This window comes from Trachypithecus francoisi, unplaced genomic scaffold, assembly GCF_009764315.1.
Source record: "Trachypithecus francoisi isolate TF-2019V2 unplaced genomic scaffold, Tfra_2.0 Lachesis_group3, whole genome shotgun sequence".
Taxonomy (NCBI): domain Eukaryota; kingdom Metazoa; phylum Chordata; class Mammalia; order Primates; family Cercopithecidae; genus Trachypithecus; species Trachypithecus francoisi.
Window position 1 is genome coordinate 11,388,995 of NW_022681468.1, and position 21,594 is coordinate 11,410,588.

Sequence of the window (21,594 nt, forward strand, 5' to 3'; positions counted from 1 at the left end):
TTGCTTCTGCCAGATGCCTGGGGGCAGGCAGGACTAGTCTAGGGTCTCCATAATTTATCTTCAAGGCTTGTATTCCCTGGTCATGCAGCTGGGCTATCTGTCTGTTGTACTGGCTTGCTTGCAGTGCATTTTTTATCCTGAGGGCATGGACCTTTGCGATCCCAGCTTCATGTGAGGTGCTGTTTTCAGAATCTGCCCATTTTTGATAGACTCTTATCCTGAGAGGCTGCCAAAACCCTAACTCAGTTTTGCAGCTATTTCTTCCAGATTGGTAAGTGCCCTCAGGGTCAAAGTAGCTTTGGATGTTGGACTCACATTTTTATTACTTGTTTTTTAAAACTTTGATCAAGCAATTTTTTTTTTTTTTTTTGAAGCGGAGTCTCGCTGTTTCCCAGGCTGGAGTCCAGTGACCGGATCTCGGCTCACTGCAAGCTCCGCCTCCTGGGTTTACGCCATTCTCCTGCCTCAGCCTCCCGAGTAGCTGGGACTACAGGCGCCGCCACCACGCCCGGCTGGGTTTTTTTGTATTTTTTAGTAGAGACGGGGTTTCACCATGTTAGCCAGGATGGTCTCGATCTCCTGACCTCGTGATCCGCCCGTCTCGGCCTCCCAAAGTGCTGGGATTACAGGTTTGAGCCACCGCGCCCGGCTCAAGCAATTTTTTTGTTTGCCTTTTGTTTTTGTACTCAGTGGGAGGGCCAGTCTGAATTAATTATTCTTCTGTTACTGGAAGAATAACGTCTCCATGTGTCATCTCATCTAACACTTAACATGATTATATGTGAGGGACACTGTGTTGCCTATTTCATAGGTGAGAAAACTGAGGCTTATTAATATTGAACCACTTGGCTGGGCGCGGTGGCTCAAGCCTGTAATCCCAGCACTTTGGGAGGCCGAGACGGGCGGATCACGAGGTCAGGAGATCGAGACCATCCTGGCTAATACGGTGAAACCCCGTCTCTACTAAAAAATACAAAAAACTAGCCGGGCGACGAGGCGGGCGCCTGTAGTCCCAGCTACTCGGGAGGCTGAGACAGGAGAATGGCCTGAACCCGGGAGGCGGAGCTTGCAGTGAGCTGAGAGCTGGCCACTGCACTCCAGCCTGGGCGGCAGAGCAAGACTCCGTCTCAAAAAAAAATATTGAACCACTTAAGGTCACATAGCTGGCCTGTCTGGCTCCAAACTCCCAGCTCTTTATACCTACTATAGAATCAGAGAACACTCATGCCTCTTATTTATTTACATATTTACTTTGGAGACAGGTGTTGCTCTGTCACCTAGGTTGGAGTACAGTGGTGCAATCACAGCTCACTGCAACCTCGAATTCCTGGGCTCAAGCAATCCTCCTACCTCAGCCTCCTGAGTAGCTAGGACTACAGGCATGCACCATGATGCCTGGCTAATTTTTAATTTTTTTTTTGTAGAGATGGGGTCTTGCTATGTTGCTCAGGCTAGTCTCATATTCCTGGCCTCAAGTGATCCTCCTGCTTTGGCCTCCCAAAGTGCTGGGACTACAGGTGTGAGCCACCGTATCTTGCCCATGAATGTAAATTATACAAGAGCCTACAGGTCCCAAGGAGCTCCGGTGTCTGTCCTCAGGAAGACCCCAGGCCTGCTGCTGATGCCTTTTCATAGTAATATTAACCAGAGTCCCTTCCAGCTACATCTTGTGTCTACTGCTGCAGACACTCCCAGCAACTGAGATAGGAGAAGGCCCACCCTGGGAGCAGTGCACCCTGGGCCTCTTGAGGGTCTTGGTGGAGGCCTCATCCCTGGACTGAACCCACTCTCTCTCTTCCCTCGTTTTCTCCCTCCATGCTCCTTGCAGCCTGAAGGGGAAGAGTGCCAGGCTGCGCAATGCCGCGGGGGTGGAGCTGTGGCAGCATTTCCAGCAGCCTCTGCAGGATCTGCAGCTGTGGAGGGCCCTGGCCCAGCGGCTCTTGGAGGTCACTGCCAGCCTGCAGGACCTGCCTTCCCTTCACACCTTCCTACCCCAGATCGAGGTAACCATGGTCCTGCCAACTGGGTGTGGCTGGGGTGGGCCACTGGCGGGGCATGGAGTTTCAGCCTCTCTCCCAGGGCAAGGCCCACTGCTGGGTCCTCCGGATATCTGGGGAGAGCTCACTGCGGCCGGTCTGCTGAGTCCTGGTGCACAGGGAGTGTCCATGCTTGCTTGTTACAGTGACAAAGGTCAGCTCGGCTCCGGGTTAACCCGGGGCTCCGTAGGGACGCTCCCCACCCGCAAGCACCTCCCAGGTGGAGGCATCAGCAGTCCTGAGAGAGCAGCGTTTCAGGCCATTGACTTTACTGCAGCTGCAAGCGGCAGGAAACCTGACCCGACCTGCGGTATCTTAAAACAGCGACATTCAGGCAGTCCAGGGTGCCAGGCCATAGCTCAGTGGTGTCACCAGGACCAAGCCCTTTGTAGGTCTAAGCCAGGTCTCCCTTCATGGCCCCAGCATGACTGCTCTGGCTCCAAACATACATCTCCCATGAATAACAAATGGCTCCGGATGGAGCCGCGGGTGCATGGGGCTCTCTCCACTTCCACTTCCGCCTTTCAAATCCTCCCGACTCCTGCACACTCCCCTTACATCTCATTGGCTGGTCAAGGTCATATGATTATTCCTGGCCCAATCACTGGCAAGGATGATGGGATTACCGTAACTGGTTTATACCAATTAGACTCAGTGCCCCGGAACTAAGCACTTTGCCTCCCAAAATTCTGGTTGTTTGGGAAGAGAGAAGGAGGAATGACGGTGGGATGAGCAGAAGACAGCATCTGCCATGATGTCCACCATTACGGTGCCCCCAGTATGCCTGTACGTACTGTCTCTGACATCATTGAACTCTGAAGTGCATAAAATGATTTTGTGTCTAGAGATTGTTAGACACAAAGAGTGGGAAAAGGCTCAAACGTGTGTGAAATGTATAATCATTCTGATTATAAAAGGCACACCTACTTGGAGAGTGTAAAGGTATGTGAAGAAGAAAACGAAAAGCACCCATTATCCCACAAGCCATAGGGATGAACATGTTGGGGCAATTTCTCCATTGCTTTTTCTGCCACCTTGGTATTACTGGGGAGAACCAATAACCAGGATTGGCCCCTGCTCACCCTTGGGTGCACTACTTGGCCATGTGCCTGCATTTTGAAATGTCTACCCTTGTGATTTTCCGCTTGGGGCTTATGTTGGGCCAATAATTTGTTTTCTTTCTTCATGGCTTTTTTTTTTTTTTTTTTTTTTTTTTGGAGACGAAGTCTTGCTCTATCATCCAGGCTGGAGGGCAGTGGCGCGATCTCGGCTCACTGCAACCTCTGCCTCCCAGGTTCAAGAGATTCTCCTGCCTCAGCCTCCCAAGTACAGGATGCACCACCACGCCTGGCTAATTTTTTGTACTTTTAGTAGACTCAGGGTTTTATCATCATGTTGGCCAGGCTGGTCTCGAGCTCCTGACCTCAAGTGAGCTGCCCACCCCAGCCTCCCAAAATGCTAGAATTACAGACATGAGCCACTGTGCCAGACCTCTCTTAATAGTTTTTAAGCTGCAGGGCATGGCCTTTCTTTCCAAGGGTCCAGGGGGCCTCTTCTTCCAGCCCCATGCTCCAAAGGATGATGGGACATCTTTTCTAGGTGCTCCTCAGGGCATCCTGGAGTGAATTTCATATGTGCCACAAACCTCAATTTTAGATCAGAAGATCCCAAATCTGTCCTTTATATCTGATTAAATCCATTTAGATATTTTCATGAGATATGGTCACCAAGAGACAGAAGATTTAATTACAATGTTTATGTATTTGGGATCAAGTTCTATAATTGTATATTCTGATATTCTCACTCCACACATTTGAGCTTTTGTTCTCAGCATCATTTAAAATCATTCAAATAAAAGTGATCATTTTCAATGGCTGGATAATACTCTATTTTGGAGTGTGCCATAATTTAATGTTGCCACCATTAGAGGCTTAGGTTCTTTCTGATTTTTTATTGTCGTAATTCACATACTTTGAATATCTATGCACTGTAGTTTTATTTCCATTTCTACCATGATCTTCCTTGTTTTGCAGATGAGGGATCAGAGCCAGGGAACCTATTTGACAAAAGAGGAAACTGAGGCTCAGAACTGCCCCTAGCTTCCCAACCAGTACATAATCCAGACTCATCATCTCAACTCCCCAGCCTAAACTCTTAACTCCCATAATATTGTGTCTGAGCTTGGTGAAAAGGGGGTAAAGGTGACTCCCCTACAGTCATAATCCAGACTCATGATCTCAACTCTCCAGCCTAAACTCTTAACTCCCATAATATTGTGTCTGAGCTTGGTGAAAAGGGGGTAAAGGTGACTCCCCTACAGTCATAATCCAGACTCATGATCTCAACTCTCCAGCCTAAACTCTTAACTCCCATAATATTGTGCCTGAGCTTGGTGAAAAGGGGGTAAAGGTGACTCCCCTACAGTCATAATCCAGACTCATGATCACAACTCTCCAGCCTAAACTCTTAACTCCCATAATATTGTGTCTGAGCTTGGTGAAAAGGGGGTAAAAGTGACTCCCCTACAGTGAGAGGCTTGACCTCTGTGTGGCTGAACACAAGCTAGATGCCCTGGTTTGCAGGTCATGCCAGTACAGCTGTATCAGCTGTGGCTACACTGCCTCTTCCAGAAACACCTACCCTTCAAGGCCTGTCATCAGTACTGCCTTCTCCAAAGTAGTACTCGATTTCCCCAACCAGGAGTGTCCACCTCCGCCTTGAACTCCCACGGCACTAGCTCCAGCTTTGCTTAAAGAATGACCACTTTCTGTCTTGTCTTGAAATGACTTACCTGGGTTGGAATCTTTGTTCTTTCTCTCCCAACTCTGTGCCTAGCTCAGTGATTTAAGTCTGAGAGTGGGTTCTCAGCAACATCATCAGGTATAAAATGAAAGAACTCTGGCCAAAGACAAAACCTCTGACTTCCAGAACCCCAGACTCTTGATTAGAAATGCAAGAGGTGCTTACCTGAAACAGCTGGAGAGGCAACAGGAGCCAGAGGCTTGGTTCAGGCTCTAAGAGTTGCAGGGCTTTTGGGGCAAGAAGAGTGAGTGTAGGCTGGGAATGGGGCCAGGGAAGGCTTCCTGGAGGAGGTAGGGTCTGGGCTGTACAGAGTTCAGGCCGTATGGCAGCCTGCTACCATTATAGGAGGCTTCTGAGCCCCCTTAGTTCTCCTCTTTGCCTGGCAAACTCCTGCACATCAGCAGTCTGCTGAGTATCACCTCCTCTGGGAAGCCTTCCTGAATTCTCTCTGATCATGCTCCTACAGGCCTGTAGCTCCCTTCAAAATGTCCAAAACACTGTTGCAGGTAGTGCTGGGGGTGCATCCACTGTTACTGGTGATGGGGGATCACTGAGTAGAGGATCGAGCTGGCTGGGTCTGGGTTCTGCTGCAATGTGGTGGGTCGGTGGTGGGGAGCCAACTAACTGGGAGGCAGCAGCCATTTAGGAGCTGTGTGGTCCAGGTGCCCAAGGCGGAGGGTGCACTGCAGTCAGGAGCAGAGGCCATGGAGAGGAGACAGACTACTGAGGCCTGTAGGAGGTGGATATTACTCAGGCTTGAGTATCAAGAAAGACAGATGTGGGAGGCGAGAGAGGAATCAAAGTTGACCCCAAAACTCAGGGCCTTGCCGGCGCATTCCTGCCAGCTCATTTTGTTTCTACTTGAGTTTGCTGCTTCCTCAGATACCTGCACAATGGTAAGCTTCCTAAGCAGTTGCAACCAGAACAGTTGTGCCCCTGGCTGTGTTTCTGAGCTGTGTCCTGCCCGGTCTGTGGTTCATAGAAGTCTTGTCTCCCACAGGCGGCCCTGATGGAAAGCTCCCGCCTGAAAGAGCCACTGACAATGCTGCAGCTGAAGAAAGACCTCCTGATTGGCGTCTTTGGCCAGGAGAGAGCCACGGCACTCCTGGAGCAGGTGGTGGGTTCCGTGAGGGACAGAGACCTGCTGCATAACAGCCTTCTCCAAAGGAAAAGCAAACTGCAGGTGTGCAGCACGTGGCGTCTGCTCAGGACTCGGCCTGGCCACAGGGCTGGAGCACCCGCTGGGGAGGCAGATGGCCCTATGTCCTAAACTCAGCTCTGCCACTTGCCACTGTGTGGCCCTGGGTGTATCCCTTTGTCCCAGACAATCTCAGGCTCCTCGTGTGTAAACTGGGTAGGATTCTTGCACGCTCCCTCTAACTGGCTTCCTAGCCACCACCTGTCTGCCTCCCAGCCCTGTCCCCAAACCCCCTGCAATCAAATTGAATCCAGTCCAGTCTTCTGCAGAGAGTGACTGGAGGGTCAAATAAGAAAATGGCGATAAAAGCCCTTGTAAAATTTAAACCACCCTGGAGCTGGAGGCTCATATTAGCAACACATTTCAAAATGACTACTCTACATCAATGACATGGCCTGGCACGTTGTGGACAGCTTATTCTTTTAGGTAGCAAATGTTTGCTGAGCGTCTAATGATAATGACAATAATAACTGTGATCTATGAGGCACTGGCTATGGGCCAGGGCGTTGCTAAGAGCTCCAGATCCTTGATCTTATCGAATCCATGTAAGAGCACTGTGAGGGAGGTACTGTTATTTTTCTTGTTTTACACACGAGGACACCGAAGCAGGATGGTCAAGAAGGTGGCTCATGGTCCATATGGGGTACAGCCAGGACCCTGTCCAGGTACAGCCAGGACCCAGTCCGTGATTTCAGCTCCCATGCATGTTCCTTCCATCTGCAGGGCCTGGTGCAGTTCTAGGAGCTGGGGGGATGAAGAAAGGAAGCCAAAGTCTTCACCCTCAAACACTCACAGCTTGCTGGTGGACACAAATAAATAGGCAATTACTGGAAGACATCGAAGTGCTGTTTTACAGCAAGGGTTGGCAGACTGTTTCTGTGAAGGGCCAGATAGTGAAGGTTTTAGAGTCTGCAGGGCAGGCCATCTCTGTCGCAGCTCGTCAGTGCCACCACTGCAGCATGGACACAGCTGTAAATGTATGGGCATGGCTGGGTTCCTATAAAACTTTATTTACAAAAACAGGCCTCCTGTGGGATTTGGTCAGTGGGTGGAGGGGTGTAGTTTGCCCCAGTTCTAGAAGGATGTGGCCAAAGTGTTCTGTGAGGACACTATGGTGACTCTAAGGAGAGGCACCCAACTCCATCAGGGCTCAGGGCAGGCTTCCTGGAGCGGGCGGTGCCTGGTGAGCGTGAGCTGGCCGAGACCAAGAGCAGCCTGGCTGCGCAGGTCAGGTCTCACAACACGGTGCCCATGAGGAACGCTCTTAAGGTGCACGCTGTCCTGTGTCTCTGCAGAGCCTGCTCGCTCAGCACAAAGACTTCGGAGCGGCTTTCGAGCCCCTGCAGAGGAAGCTCTTGGACCTCCAAGTCAGGGTCCAAGTTGAGAAGGAGCTTCAGAGGGACCTTCCTGGAAAACAGGCCCAGCTCTCAAGGTTACAGGTGAGGGGTCTGTGAGGCCTGAATCACTGCTGCCCAGGCGCTCACCTGCACCCAGCAGCAGCTTCTTCGTCTAGCAGTAAATGCAACAGCTGCCGTGAGCCAGAAATTTAGACCCTTGGTTGAGATCTGACCTTTCATCTCAACAGAACCTCTGCTTATTTATCTGATGGTTCCTGACCTCAAACAACTGAGTCTTGAGCTCAGCAAAATGACAAGCTGTCTTTTTGTTTACTCCTCAGTTCCAAAGTCTAACATTGGTATTTGTTTTTAGAATTGCTTTGCTAAGTATTCTTAATGAGTCCAGGTGTTCAGTTAAACCAACTTTGAGATTAAGAATAAATGTTCTGGCCGGGTGCGGTGGCTCAAGCCTATAATCCCAGCACTTTGGGAGGCTGAGACGGGCGGATCACGAGGTCAGGAGATCGCGACCATCCTGGCTAACACGGTGAAACCCCGTCTCTACTAAAAAAAAAAAATACAAAAATCTAGCCAGGCGAGGTGGCGGGCACCTGTAGTCCCAGCTACTCAGGAGGCTGAGGCAGGAGAATGGCATGAACCCGGGAGGCGGAGCTTGCAGTGAGCTGAGATCGCGCCACTGCACTCCAGCCCGAGCGACAGAGCGAGAGTCCGTCTCAAAAAAAAAAAAAAGAATAAATGTTCTGAAGCGTAGACTGTAAGTAGGTTGGCCGTTGATCATTGTTGGCTGGATAAGGAACTTGCTGGTTTTTAAAATGCATGTGATACAATTGTTCTCTTTTTAAAACCCAAGCACAACTCATACACAAATTGAGAGTGTTCTCTGGAAGACATTAAAAATAGTGCATTTTAGGCCAGGAGTGGTGGCTCATGCCTGTAATCCCAGCACTTTGGGAGGTGAGCAGATTGCCTGACTTTAGGAGTTTGAGACTAGCCTGGGCAACATGGCGACACCCTGTCTCTACTTAAAAAAAAAAAACAAAAAAGCAAAAAAATTTAGCCAGGCGTGGTGGCGGGAATCTGTAATCCCAGTTACTCGGGTGGCTGAGGCACTAGAATCGCTTGAACCCAGGAGGTGGAGGTCGCAGTGAGCCTACATTGTGCCACTGCACTCCAGCCTGCGTGACAGAAGAAGACTCTGTCTCCAAAAAGAAAGAAAAAAAATAGTGCATTTTGGGTTTTAAAACTAAAATTGGGCCGTGTTTCTTCATAATGAGAGGTGGTCGCCAACTATGAGTCCCGATGTGAGCTCGTCCCTGAAGATGCCATCTGGCCTGTAGCAGAGTTTATTTTCATGGTGTCCCAGAATATTTGTGTCTGATTTTTAAAATCTCTCCAGCCCTGAGAGTGGGCCCATCAGACCAGCCATGTGGTTGGTACTTCCGCTGGTATGAAAGAGCCCCACCGCCTTGGGGAAGTCACCCCTCCCAGGCTCTCCCACTCAGAGCCTCCGCCCTGATCAGCCACCCTGAGGGAGGGAAAGGTGGGAAGATGAGCCTACCTGTTCCCTTCTCTACTGCAGGGGCTGCAGGAAGAGGGGCTGGACCTGGGGGCACAGATGGAAGCTGCGAGGCCTCTGGTCCAGGAGAATCCCAACCACCAGCACAAAATGGACCAGCTTTCCTCCGACTTCCAGGCCTTGCAGAGGTCTCTGGAGGTAAGGGGCTGGCAGAAGGGCCTGTGTTTTGACAGAGAGCAGACCCCTGTCATCCAACACGCCTGGGGACTTTCTCCCCCTTTCCTGCCTTTGTTCCTTCTAACCTATCTTTTTTCTTTCTCCCTTTTTTCTTACCTTCCTCATTCATACAACAGATAATTATTGAGCACCTCCCATATGCCAGGCGGTGTTCTAGGTAGCCCTAAGGATGGAGGTAGCAGAGCATGACCGCCCAGGCCCCTGCTCTTCTGGGAGTTACACCCCAGTTGGGTAGATGGACAATTAATCATCAAGCAAACAAGTCAATGCACAATTACCTATCGAGATTAGGGCCATGAGGCAAAAGAAGAGAGCAGACTGCTGGAATCCTTAGGCAGCCCAGAGCACGGGCAGCCTTGGGTCCCCTGCAGCCTGCACTAGGCCTGGAGGCCACAGAGCTTTGTCGCCAGTGCCCTCTAGTGGCCACCTTGGCTCTTTCTAGGGTTCGCCCAGGATTCAGTCCCCTTCCTGCAGTGGGGATGGAACTCGAAGCTCCTTCAAAACTGCCCTGAGGACAAGTGGAAATGCAGACTCCAGGCTCCACTGTGACACTGATTCAGATGCAGTCCTCGGTCTGCCTTTGTAACAAGCCCTGAGGAGTAGAAAGCAGGGTCTCTGGCGCTCACACCTCAAGAAAAAACCCAGTGAGGCAGTGAGAGCTCTCCATGCTACCTGACTTTGCACACCCTATTTCATACCAAATATTCCTAACCTCCTCTTTACACTCCTGAAATTCATAGGAAATGTAAGTTACCCACCCAGGAAACAGAAAAGAGAAATCAAAGGAAATAATTATAATATAATATTGTCCTTCAATATGTAAGTACTCCCAGATGGCCACACTCAAGACATAAGGAGGGGTCAGAACGTGTCCTCCCTGCATGACAGCTGTCAATGTCGTGTCAAGTGGCACAGCCATCACGACCTTCAGTGATGTGGTTTTCTGAAATGTGAATAACGCTTGATAGAACTTTGATCAAAGCCAAGAGCAGTCTCCCGTCCACTTACACAAAGGGTGCAGCTCTAGAGAAGTCAGTACGTTTGTTAAAACTGCAAAACGTTCTTTGTGTTTGTGTGTTGATTGGAGTGAGAGTCTGAGCTCAGGTCATGACAATCAGGTTTTTTACTGCTGTGGATATTAGGAGGACATGAGAAAATCGTGTGGGATGTGGGCCAATTCTGCTTTGGTGGACTGTCCGCCCCAGGGTGGAATGCGAGCGCCCATCCCTCTCACTCCTCCTAGTGTCACCCTCACCACCTCTATCTCAACAACTGCAAACCCTCCCCACCGGTTTCCGGGAAATAAAGCACCACCTGTGGAGACCCGTTGGTCTAAGTGACGATTGATGTCTGGATGAATTCATTTAGTTACATTCAATAAACTAGCAGTGAGTAGTTTCAAGGTCGAGGCAGTAGAGAAATAGGACACACTGTCCTCACTCCTCAGGAGCCCATAGAAACCCACAAAAGCAGCAGAAGTCTCCTAATACCTCCATCCAAATGATGGGCTAGATTAGTCATTATAAGAAGCAGCATTAACTGAGGATCACTAGGTGTTGCAAACGATGATATTCCAACTCTTATTGATTGTTTCTATTCTTCTTTAAAGAGAAATTGCCCTTTTATTATTTTGGTACCCAGTGCTTGTTAATCTAATGTGTCCTTCCCTACAGCGAGGCAGTCTCTGCGTCCCCCTGGGGGGCAGGTATCCCATGTTGGAGATCACAGCTCTATGCACGGGAAGCCCTTGGAGGCGTCTGGTCTAATGTTGGCACACAGGGACCAGGAGGGGACAGTGGTAGGGACATCTCAGAGAAGTGGAGTTTTAGATAACTTCTCAGGCCCTCATTGATGGTTCACTGAGGACAGAGGCAGCAGTCTGCCCAGCCCCGGGTATGGGCCTGGTATCCAGCGGTCTCAGCCGGTGTCTGTGGAATGCAGAAGGCAGGGCCTATGGTAGCCCTGCAGAGAGTCATGACCTTATCCAGCTAACACAGCTGGAATGGGAATGGCAGGCCCTGGGGTCTGACTGGTTCATGGCGGGCTATGGAAAGAAGAAAGCTCCACGGGTCTCAGGCTGGGTGGCCAGGGGCATAGAGAATGGCTGCCCTTCTGGGGACAGTGTCCTCCTTTCCTGGGGACAGAGAGCTGAGCAATAGATTGGCCCAGGAAACAGTACTCAGGGAAAAAGAACAAAGAAAGACCGAATGCGAATATCTGAGTGTGCCGCTCGATGAATTTTTTAAAAATTAAATGCATCTGTGTTACCAGCAGACAGCTAAAGCACAGAATATTACCCGCCTCCCAAAGCCCCTGTGCCTGTGGTCACGCCCAGCTCACCATTCCCGACCCTCAAGGGGAGCTCTGACTTCAGGCTTCTCGCGACACAGCTTGGATTTGTCTGATGTTATCCTTCATTTCAATTGAATTGGACAGAATGTTTTCTTTTGTGCCTGGCCTTTAGCTCTCCACATGATGGTTGTAAATTCATCTACCGTATGGCATGTGGTTATAGACTGTTCATTCTTGCTGCCGTAAAACGTTCCATGATGTGAATATATACCACCGTGTATTTATTCATTCTGCTCTCGATGGGCACTTGGATCGTTTCCAGCTTGCGGCTGTCACATATATGCCCCTGGGTGAGGACATGTTCCCATTTCCGGGGCATGCACTGGAAATGGAATGGCTGGGCCATCAGCTACAGCCACATTCATTTTGGGTAGATTTTGACCCATGGTTTCCACAAGTGGTTGGGCCAATTTACACTTGGATCAGTGGTGGACAGGAGATCCGATTTCCCCCACCCACACCTAGACTTGGTCGTTTTCCTAAAAGTAAGACAGGCTTTAAACCAGAGTTGATCTTCCCAGGGTAAATTCCTTGTGCTGTGCGGAGGGAAGGGCCGGCCCAGCCTTTTGTGGTGCTACTTGGTGGGGAGCTCTGGGGTCCCCAGCAGGTGTGAGAGCCCTGCAGGGTGGAGGTGGTGCAGGGGTCTCCCCCTTGGACAGCACTCAGGGCACCCTGGGCTCCCCGGGCTACGCTGCAGGACCTTGTGGACAGGTGTCGGCAGAGCGTGGAGGAGCACTGCACCTTCAGCCACCAACTGCTGGAGCTGCGGCAGTGGATTGCCATGACCACGCAAAAGCTGGAGGCACACCGGGGAGAGGCTGGCCCGGGGGATGCTGAGTCCCAAGAGGCCGAGTTTGAGGTAAGGCGGTGGTTCCCTCACCCACTTCCCAAAGAAGCAGCCTTGACAGGCCAACGTTCCCACACCGAGGAGCAGAAACCTCCCTCCACCTTCACCGTGTATGTTTCTGTGTGTCTGTGTGTCCTTTAGAGGCTGGTGGCAGAATTCCCAGAGAAGGAGGCCCAGCTGTCCCTGGTGGAAGCGCAGGGCTGGCTGGTGATGGAGAAGTCTTCTCCAGAGGGTGCTGCCGTGGTACAGGAGGAGCTCAGGGAGCTGGCAGAGTCGTGGCGGGCCTTGAGGCTGCTGGAAGAAAGTCTGCTGAGGTGAGAGTGCCTCCTAGGCTCTGAGCCTTGTCTGGGACACCGCCTCTGCCCACTCAGGGGCACTCAGGTGCTTGTGGAGCAGATGGCCAGGGTGCTGCCCAGTGTGGAGCCAGGGGCCTTGGGCACCTTCACACTTGGCCCAGTTGGCTATTGGCTATTCTAGCAGGAGCAGGAGGAGCCAGGAACTGTCCCCATCTTAGGAGCTAGCCTCCAGTCCATACTGGTTTGAGCCTCAGTTTCCCCATCTGCATCAGTGGGCATATGCACCTTCATGACAGGTTACTGTGAGTTTAAAGTCAGAAACCGGATGTGAGCATGCCTCAGGACCATTCTGACAAACTTCAATGGGGGCACTGACTCGTCACCCGTGGTTCCCCAGTTCTATTACTTTTCCCATGTCCTGGTGGGTTCCCACCACATCTCTGCATTGACTGGGCTGAGTTTGTCTTCTCAGCCTCATCAGAAACTGGCACCTGCAGAGGATGGAAGTGGATTCAGGGAAGAAAATGGTTTTCACCAACAACATCCCGAAGTCAGGATTTCTCATCGACCCCATGGATCCTATTCCCAGGCATCGTCGACAGGTGAGTCTATCTAGCAGGGCTGTGGGAGAAGGGGCCAGGCCCTCAGGTCAAGAGATGGGTAGGGGTCTCCAGCACAGGCCCCTCCCTGTCTGGGGCAACATGCTCTGCTCTGAGGACTTGGCCACGTCCTGTCTTATTTGAGCCTGCCCCACCTGTGGCCCAAAGAGCAATTGATCCTGCTCCACAGTGGACCTCAGAGATCCCAGAGTCTGCAGAGCCAGGCTAGCAGCAGCTCCTGCAGGGAAGAGAGTGTCGGGGCTGAAAGCTTCCTGCTGGCCCTGGATTGGAAACCAAAACCATACGAGATGGGAATATTTTTGTGCCATGTTTCATCCATCCCTTACTGCCCGTAAGCAAACTTGAGCTTTGTTGAAAAGAAAGTTATTCCTTGTTATTCAAAGACATCAAATTATTCATTTTCCCATTCATTCTTCCACTCAGCCTCCATTTGCTGAGTGCTACTTTGTTCCAAGGACTGTGCTCAGAGCTAGGATACAGCTGTGAGTAGCACTTCCCACCCTCAGAGAACTTGGAATCCAGTGTAGAGCTTTTCAGTGGGCACCCAGCCTTGTATTAAAATGCAGGTTCTGGGCTGGGTATGGTGAGCTACACCTACAATCCCAGAACTTTGGGAGGCCGAGGCAGGAGGATTGCTTGAGGTCAGGAGTTTGAGACAAGCCTGGGCAAGATAGCAAGACCCCATTTCTATAAAAAATATTTTAAAATTAACTGGACATAGTGGTGTGCACCTGTGGTTCCAGCTACTCAGGAGCCTGAGGTGGGAGGATCATTTGTGCCCAGGAGTTTGAGGCTGCAGGGAGCTGTGGTTGTGCCACTGCACTCCAGCCTGAGTGACAAAGCAAGACCCCATTTCAATCAATCAATCCATCAACAAAAAATAATAAAATAAGATAAAATGCAGACTGTGAGTTAGTAGATCTGGCTGGGGCCCACAATTCCATTCTGCATTTCTAACAAGCTCTCAGGATAGGCCCGTGCTGCTGGGCCCGGGAGATACTCGCCTCTGTGAGCCACTAGCAGTAGCACCTGCAGGGGAGAGAGCATGGGGGCTGGACACTTCCTCTGGCCCCAGAATGGAAACTAAAATCAAACAAGATGGGTCTATTTTTGTGCCATGGCTATGTTTTTTTTTTTTTGAGACGGAGTCTCACTGTGTCGCCCAGGCTGGAGTGCAGTGGCCAGATCTCAGCTCACTGCAAACTCCGCCCCCCAGGTTTACGCCATTCTCCTGCCTCAGCCTCCCGAGTAGCTGGGACTACAGGCGCCTGCCACCTCGCCCGGCTAGTTTTTTGTATTTTTTTTTTAGTAGAGACGGGGTTTCACCGTGTTAGCCAGGATGGTCGCGATCTCCTGACCTCGTGATCCGCCCGTCTCGGCCTCCCAAAGTGCTGGGATTATAGGCTTGAGCCACCGCGCCTGGCCAATGGCTATGTTTTATAAAAGAAAAAAAAAAAGAAACTAACTACATTGTTTCACCCATCACTTTCCCTTACTGCCCTTAAACAAACTGAGCTTTGTTGAAAAGAAAGAAGCAAGGGAGTGGCATCCACAGGCAGTTAAATAAGGGTTTCCAAAAAAAAAAAGCAGCAAAAAAAAAAAAAAAAAATGTGGTGCACCTTGGCAGACAGGCCAGAGGCCACGGGAGTCTGCAGCAGTTCCCAAGTCCAGGACAGGAAAGCCCCTCCTGGAAGATAAGAAATCTCAGCTGAATTTTCACGGCTGAGTGGCAGTGAGGAGAGGAAGGAGGGAGGTGTGTTCCCAATAGAGGAGACAGTGTGTGTGAAGAGCAGAGGGAGAAATTCGAGTGCCAGTTTGAGGGGCCAAGACACGTCTCCAGGCCCAGGCTCAGAGGACAGGGAAGGCAGCACATGCAGTGGAACCAAGACTCCTGGGTCACACTGAGGAGGAGTGAGAGGCACCAACATGGATAACCAGGAAGTTAGCTGCATGGGCTTACATCATAGTCAGATCACTCTAGTCATGGAGCCCCGAGGGGACAAGCATGGTGGAAGGGTCACTATTTGTATAGTCACCCTGGTAAGAGGTGGCGGTGGCTTCTGTCACCTCTCAGGGGACCAGAGAGGGGACAGTGAGGAATGTTCTTGGCCCCTAAATGTGGCCATGTTGTGTAGAGATTCATTGTTCATCCCCCAGGCCTCTCCTGTCACCACTTTGGGCATCTTGTCCTCGTCCCTGCCCCTCTGCCTCAGGTGGAATTCCCAGGACACACGGCCAGGGGGTCTCTTTCACCTCTGATGCTTTGGCCGTGTGTGATCCTACAGGTAAATCTTCTCCAGGAAGAAGAAGGGAGCCATGAAGATTTCTCCCAGCTCCTGAGGAACTTTGAGCAGTGGTTGCAGGTGGAAAATTCCAAGCTGGTTAGAATCATCGCAATGAGGACTTCTGCAGCCGAGGACTTGAGGACCAGAGAATCGAAGCTACAGGTCTGTTCCCCAGGAAAGGTCCCTCATCCATAGGGTTTGCACCCACAGATGCATTTGCCGCCAGGGGGCTCTTCAAGAGAAAGAGCACACCCACAGTTGTGAGCTGTTCTGCCGTGTGTATAGATAACGGCTTTTATACTTTTTTGGTTCAAAGATTTTAGAACTTTTTCTGGCATTCATTCATGTATTCAGCATGCTTATGTATTTCCCTACTTGGAAAATATCACCACTAATCACTTGACTCCTGTGTCACTTAGCTATTGCTGTGTGACAAACCATCCCAACAGTTTGTGGCTGAAAACAACAACTAGGTATTTAACCCATGGTTCAGAAGCACAGCAAGTTAGGCTGAACTCAACCGGGCAGGGCCTGCAGTCTGTCTGCTATCAGTTGTAGGTCAGTTGGGTGTCTCTACTTCTGGGGGCTAGTGGGCTATTAGAGATGAGAATGACATGGACTACACATCTCTTATACTCCTGTGGCACAGCCTGGACTTCTCATAGCAGAGGCAGGGCGGAAGAGAGCAGTAGCAGCAGGCAAAGACTTTTGAGGTCAAGACTAGGAGCCAGCATAACATTAATTCCCCTGCATTCTGTTTGCCAAAACCAGCCTAGAGTCAAGGAAAGGGAAACAGACTCCGCCACTTGATGGAAGGGATGGCAAAGTCATGTGGCAGTGGGTATGGATATGGCTGTGGGGAGGGAGATGGGGAAAGTCACAGCCATTTTTGCAACTGTACTATCACTTCTCTTCTGTCTTCTTCACTCTCACATCTAATCAGTTGCTAAAGCTCCTTGATTCCATCTCCTAGATATGTTGTGTTTCTCTTTCCTCGCACTACCATTGTCTTGATTTAGGCACTTACCGTTTTTGGCCTTGACTATGGCTGTAGCTTCCCAGCTGATCCTCCCTTCTTCCTGTTGGGTTCCCATCTAGGTCATGGCTCATTTTGCAGCCAGAATGACAAATATGACCCTGTCCTCCCCGTAATGAAAACCTTTCACTATAGAGTTTAACCCCTGAGTTTATTACTCAAGGCCTTTCTCAACCAGGCTCCAGCTCACTTCTGTTTTCCTATTTTTCTGCAAGTTTAGGTTTGAATTTCTTTTTATTTATCTGGGTTGCGATTCATTTTAACTCCCGAATTTGTGGTCTAGGATCTTTCTGGAAAATTCTCTAACATTATTTTTTTTCTCTTACTTCCCAAACTTGTTACTCGTATTTTTTTCTACTAACAATATTTCTTAAAATATTACCTCTGCCTTGTTCCCTTTCTCCTCTTCTATTGTGATATCATTTAAAAATATGTAACTACTTCTCACTGTGTGCTTTATGTCTCTTACTCTCTCTTGTGTATTTTTCATCCTTTTCTCTCTTCGTGTTGCATTCTGGATAGTTTTTCTGATCCATCTTTCAGCTTACTAATTCTCTCTTTAGGTGTGTTTCATCTTCTGTTACACATGTCTATTGAGTTTTTCACTTTTGTTGTTGTAGTTATCAGTTCTAGAACTTCTTTTTGGTACTTTTAATAATCTAGGCTATCATTTTTCTTACCTTTATTTTTTTTTCTTACTTTATAACTCACGTCTTAACTGAAACTCTATCATTTTTCATACTTTCCAGATGCTTGCTTAAATTTTTAAGCCTATCTTTTAATTATTTGAACATAGTAAATATAGCTTTTTACAGATTGTGTCTAATAATTCTAATATCTCAAGGCATTTTATGAATATTTCTGTTGTATATTATTTCTGCCTGTTCTTATTCTTGGTTTCTTGTGTCTTTGTGTGGCTGCTTTGTGTGCTAGACATTGTGTTTGCCAAAATATGTATAAGAGTGATTTAAGATTTAGGAGAGGCTGGGTGCAGTGGCTCACGCCTGTGATCCCAGCACTTTGGGAGGCCGAGGCGGGCGGATCACCTGAGGTCAGGAGTTGGAGACCAGCCTCAACATGGAGAAACCCCATATCTACTAAAAATACAAAATTAGCCAGGCGTGGTGGTGTATGCTTGTAATCCCAGCTGCTCAGGAAGTTGAGGCAGGAGAATTGCTTGAACCTGGGAGGTGGAGGTTGCGGTGAGCTGAGATTGCGCCATTGCACTCCAGCCTGGGCAACAAGAGCGAAACTCCATCTCAAAAAAAAAGAAAAAAGAAAAAAAGATTTGATTTAGGATAATCTTTTCCTCCAGAGTCTATTTCATTTGCTACTGCCAGGCAAGTAGGGACCTTTCGTTCTGGGACCACTAAATCCAAGTTCAAGACTTGAGTTTCCCTGGTCTACTAAGATGACTTTGAACTGGGCTACAAGTCTCCACAAGGTCCAGGTTTACTTCTGGTTCATTTTTAACAGGGTGAAGGCTTTAGGAGCTCAGCAAAAGGGTAAATGAATCCTATCAGAATCTCCACCTCGCTAGGGCCCAGACTTTGACCTTTGTCTCCCCAGCCCAGTGAGGCTGCCAAAAGCACAGGTGTTTTACAGCTATTCCTTCCAAATTGGCAAATGTTCTGTGGACAAAAGCCGGTCTGAACACAGCACTGTCTGCCCTGGGTTTTCATTCTGTCCCAAGTTGTGTCCCGATGTGCCTCACATTCTTTTGTTAATACTTTTATGCCTTTAAAATGCTTTAAATATTTTGTCCTTAGTGAGAGGTTTGGTCCCAATGATCTAGTTGGCCATTACCTGGAAGTCTTCCTTGCCTGCCTCTCCTGTCTCATATTTGGCTGCTCCTCTCATTGCCCCCACCGCACCACCACCCGATTCCAGCCATATCAGAAATGACTTTCTGTTCCTCAAGTTAAACCCACTTGCTTTTGTACAGCATACGTTCCTGCGGGCTCTGAGAAGCTAAGCAAGGTGTCCCATATGACTTGCTAGTAGGATGGGGCAGAGTCAGGATCCAAAGCCAGGACTTAAACCTGGGCTCCCGGATTTATAGCCCCGCTGCTACTGCCCCATCACACCACCTCTCCGGAGTCCTGAGAATAAAAGGTTCCATCCCAAGGGAACACAGTACTTCTATTTCCTGAGAAAAATCTGCACATTCCAACACCACTCTGCCAGGCTCATAATGCCAACAGAAAGACATGTTCACAATGACAACTTTTAGAATGAGGCAAACTCTAGTCAAGCCCTCTGGAGGACTTGGTCCTGGAATGTCACAGTTGGAAGTAACCACTGGAGGTCTGCAGCCCAGCTGCTCGTTCCGTGCAGGAGGCCATCCTGTAACGTTCCTGAGAGCAAGGGCTAGGCCTTGGCTTGAACTGCACAGATGGGAGTCCCACTTTATGGATTCTGTCTGCCTCCTCCCTTCCTACCTGTCTGTTGAGTGAAATTTGATGGACCCATCCTTACCAGCCAGGTGGGGCTGTCTGGGCCATTTGGAAACCCCACCATGACGCTGCTGCTTCCCCCAGGAGCTGGAGGCTCGGGTGCCAGAAGGTCAGCATCTCTTTGAGAACCTCCTTCATCTTGGGCCGGCAAGGGGGACCTCGGACGAGCTGGAAGATCTGCGCTACCAGTGGATGCTGTACAAGTCCAAGCTGAAGGACTCCGGCTACCTGCTGGTAGGTGCCAAGGATGTGCAGGTCCCAGATTCCAGGGACAGGACTGTAGCTGGGCCTGGATTTGCCTGAGGATACAGTGCTCAGCCCGCATCCACCCTGCCCTGTGCATTCACACACCAGGCAGAGATGACTACTTAGAGGACAGGGATACTCAAGGGTCCTGGACACTTGACTCAGGTGATGCCATTTGGCCATCCAACCACCTCATGAGGCTGGAGTCCCAATCAGGACAGCAGTGACCTTGTAATTAATGTGTAAGGAGTGCTTCCTACCTCCCAAGCCGAGGGCTCTGTGTGCACTATCCCATTCAGTCTGTATGGTTCCCCTCTGCTCAGGTCATTGTATCTCCAGCCTCCAGAGTGGAAGCTGAGACTCCAAGCAGTGAAAAAACTTGCCCAAGGCTGCATGGGTGGTCAGTGGCAGAGCCAGCCTGCAGACCCACCGTTGTGTTGTAGGCGTGACCTGGGGAAGCACTGGAGTGGCATCAGGAGCCCTGGGGTCCAGCCCCATGTCTCTAACTTGCCCTGTGTCTTAGTTGAGCAAGCACCTTCCTTTTTCGGGGCCCCTGTGTCTCCACACAAAATAATAATAATAATAATAGCAAAACTAGTAATGATCATAACCTTTGCTCAATGCTATGTCCTCATAACAGTCCTTTAAAGGAGGTGCTGTTATATGCCCTGTGAACCAATGAGGAAACTGAGGCACAGAGGTTAAGTTTCCTAGGTCCCTAAGTCTGAGGAGGGTGGTGGGATGGCCCCTAAGGGCCCTTTCAGCCTCAGACCCCAGGCCCAAGCTGGGTGCCCCAGGCTTTCCTGGCCCCGCAGCAGCCGAGACGGCCACTAGGTGTCACCCTAGCCCAAGCCAGGTCGGCCATGGCCCCAGCCGGTCTTGGCCACCGCCTTTCCAGACAGAATCCCAGCTGGGCCTGAAGTGTGTTAAAAAGCTCATTAAATCGAATCACCTGCTGGCTCAGGCTGTCCAGATGACCAGAAGTTTTAAAGAAACACTCCCCTGACAAAATGAATATTCCATTACAGGCTCTGTTGGGATTTAAGTTTCACTCACTTAACTTATTTTTTTTCCCCCTTTTCCTCTCCTTCCCTAAAATAACAGACACAAAGTTCTCCAGGGGAGCCGACTGGATTCCAAAAGGTACAGTGTCTGCCATCTGCTCCACACAGCTAGCGGGCAGGGTGCCTGGAGGGTTGGTGGGCCTGTGACACTGGGGCAGGACTCGTGGGCTTTCTGGAAGGCTCCAGGAAGACCAAAGAACATTTATGGGGGATCAACTCTGGGCTGCGCTGTGCTGGGCCCCAGGATTCTTGGTCTCAAGAAGCCCCAGGCTCAGGGGGAAGCTGGCCAGGGTGTGCAGAGTCCTCTGCTGTGACAGGCACATAGCAGAGAGGGGATCTTGGAGTTCACCTTCCCAAATCAGGACACGCTGGGGAGTGGACAAAGATGCTACCAGTGATTAGGCTGTGACAGCAGGTGTGAACCAGGACTGTCCCAGGAAACCTGGGTTGTTGTGGGTAAACTGGACGGTGTGGCCACCCTGGTGGTGGAGGGTCTGCAGGGCTCAGTAGGGACAGGAGAGGGAGGGATTGTGCCTTTGAGTTCTACTAGGCAGGTGTTTCCACTTACCCTGTGGAGCCGTGCTCAGAGTCACTCCCAGGGCCTTTGCAGGCTGAAGCAATAACAATAACAGCAGTAATAATGACAACAATGAGAAACAGGTATGATTCTTACTCGAGATGCTATGTATTGGCCATCCACTGTGTGTGTAAGGAACTGTGCTAAGTTGTGGTTAGGGCCTCTCCTGTAACTCTCCCATTGACACCCAGGAGGCAGTATAATCTCAACTTTCAGCATGAGGAAACAGAAGGGGCAAGCCTGAAGTGACTTGTTCAAGGAAGGCCTCAGCCCCTCAGTGGTCTCTGGCCTCTGAATCCAAAAGCCATGTTGTTAACCTTCCACGTTGTGACTTGCAGAAGACTTCCCTGGGGCCCGGAGTGTCTCCCCATTTCTGGAAAAGCCAGGTGTAAATCGGTGTCCCCTGGTGTCAGTGTTTGCAAAAGAACGAATGCTGTGTTTTCCTGCTAGGCACTGGCCCGTACTGACACAAGCCTCCGGCATGCTCTGGCCCAAGGAGCTGAGTTCCTTGAGATCTCTCATTCTTTGGAATCTGAGTTTCCTAGAAATCTGTGATTTCTTCTTGGCCTCAGGCTGGTGTCATAAGTAACATCTGTAGGAGAGTGGATGACACATGGACTGGGCAGGGCAGTCACAAAATCAAGGCTGGGCTCTGAGCCCAACACCAA

The 21,594-nt window shown here is 50.0% G+C and overlaps 1 protein-coding gene across 7 annotated transcripts in view; it reads left to right on the top strand.

Moving 5' to 3' along the window:
* The window catches only part of SYNE3 (spectrin repeat containing nuclear envelope family member 3), a 117,474-nt gene that overhangs the window by 62,002 nt on the left and 33,878 nt on the right, over positions 1-21,594 (top strand). For 6 of the 7 annotated variants that reach the window (XR_004432310.1, XM_033191446.1, XM_033191441.1 and 3 more), the window contains 10 exons: positions 1,829-2,003; positions 5,839-6,021; positions 7,332-7,475; positions 8,974-9,108; positions 12,197-12,358; positions 12,488-12,660; positions 13,115-13,244; positions 15,548-15,709; positions 19,124-19,273; positions 20,390-20,428. Coding sequence is in view for 6 of the 7 variants with exons in the window: in XM_033191446.1 (XP_033047337.1) it covers positions 1,829-2,003; positions 5,839-6,021; positions 7,332-7,475; positions 8,974-9,108; positions 12,197-12,358; positions 12,488-12,660; positions 13,115-13,244; positions 15,548-15,709; positions 19,124-19,273; positions 20,390-20,428 (1,453 nt within the window). In the remaining variant the exon portion in view is untranslated. The remainder of the gene's footprint in view (positions 1-1,828; positions 2,004-5,838; positions 6,022-7,331; positions 7,476-8,973; positions 9,109-12,196; positions 12,359-12,487; positions 12,661-13,114; positions 13,245-15,547; positions 15,710-19,123; positions 19,274-20,389; positions 20,429-21,594) is intronic. The other variant, XM_033191445.1, reaches the window with a different exon arrangement.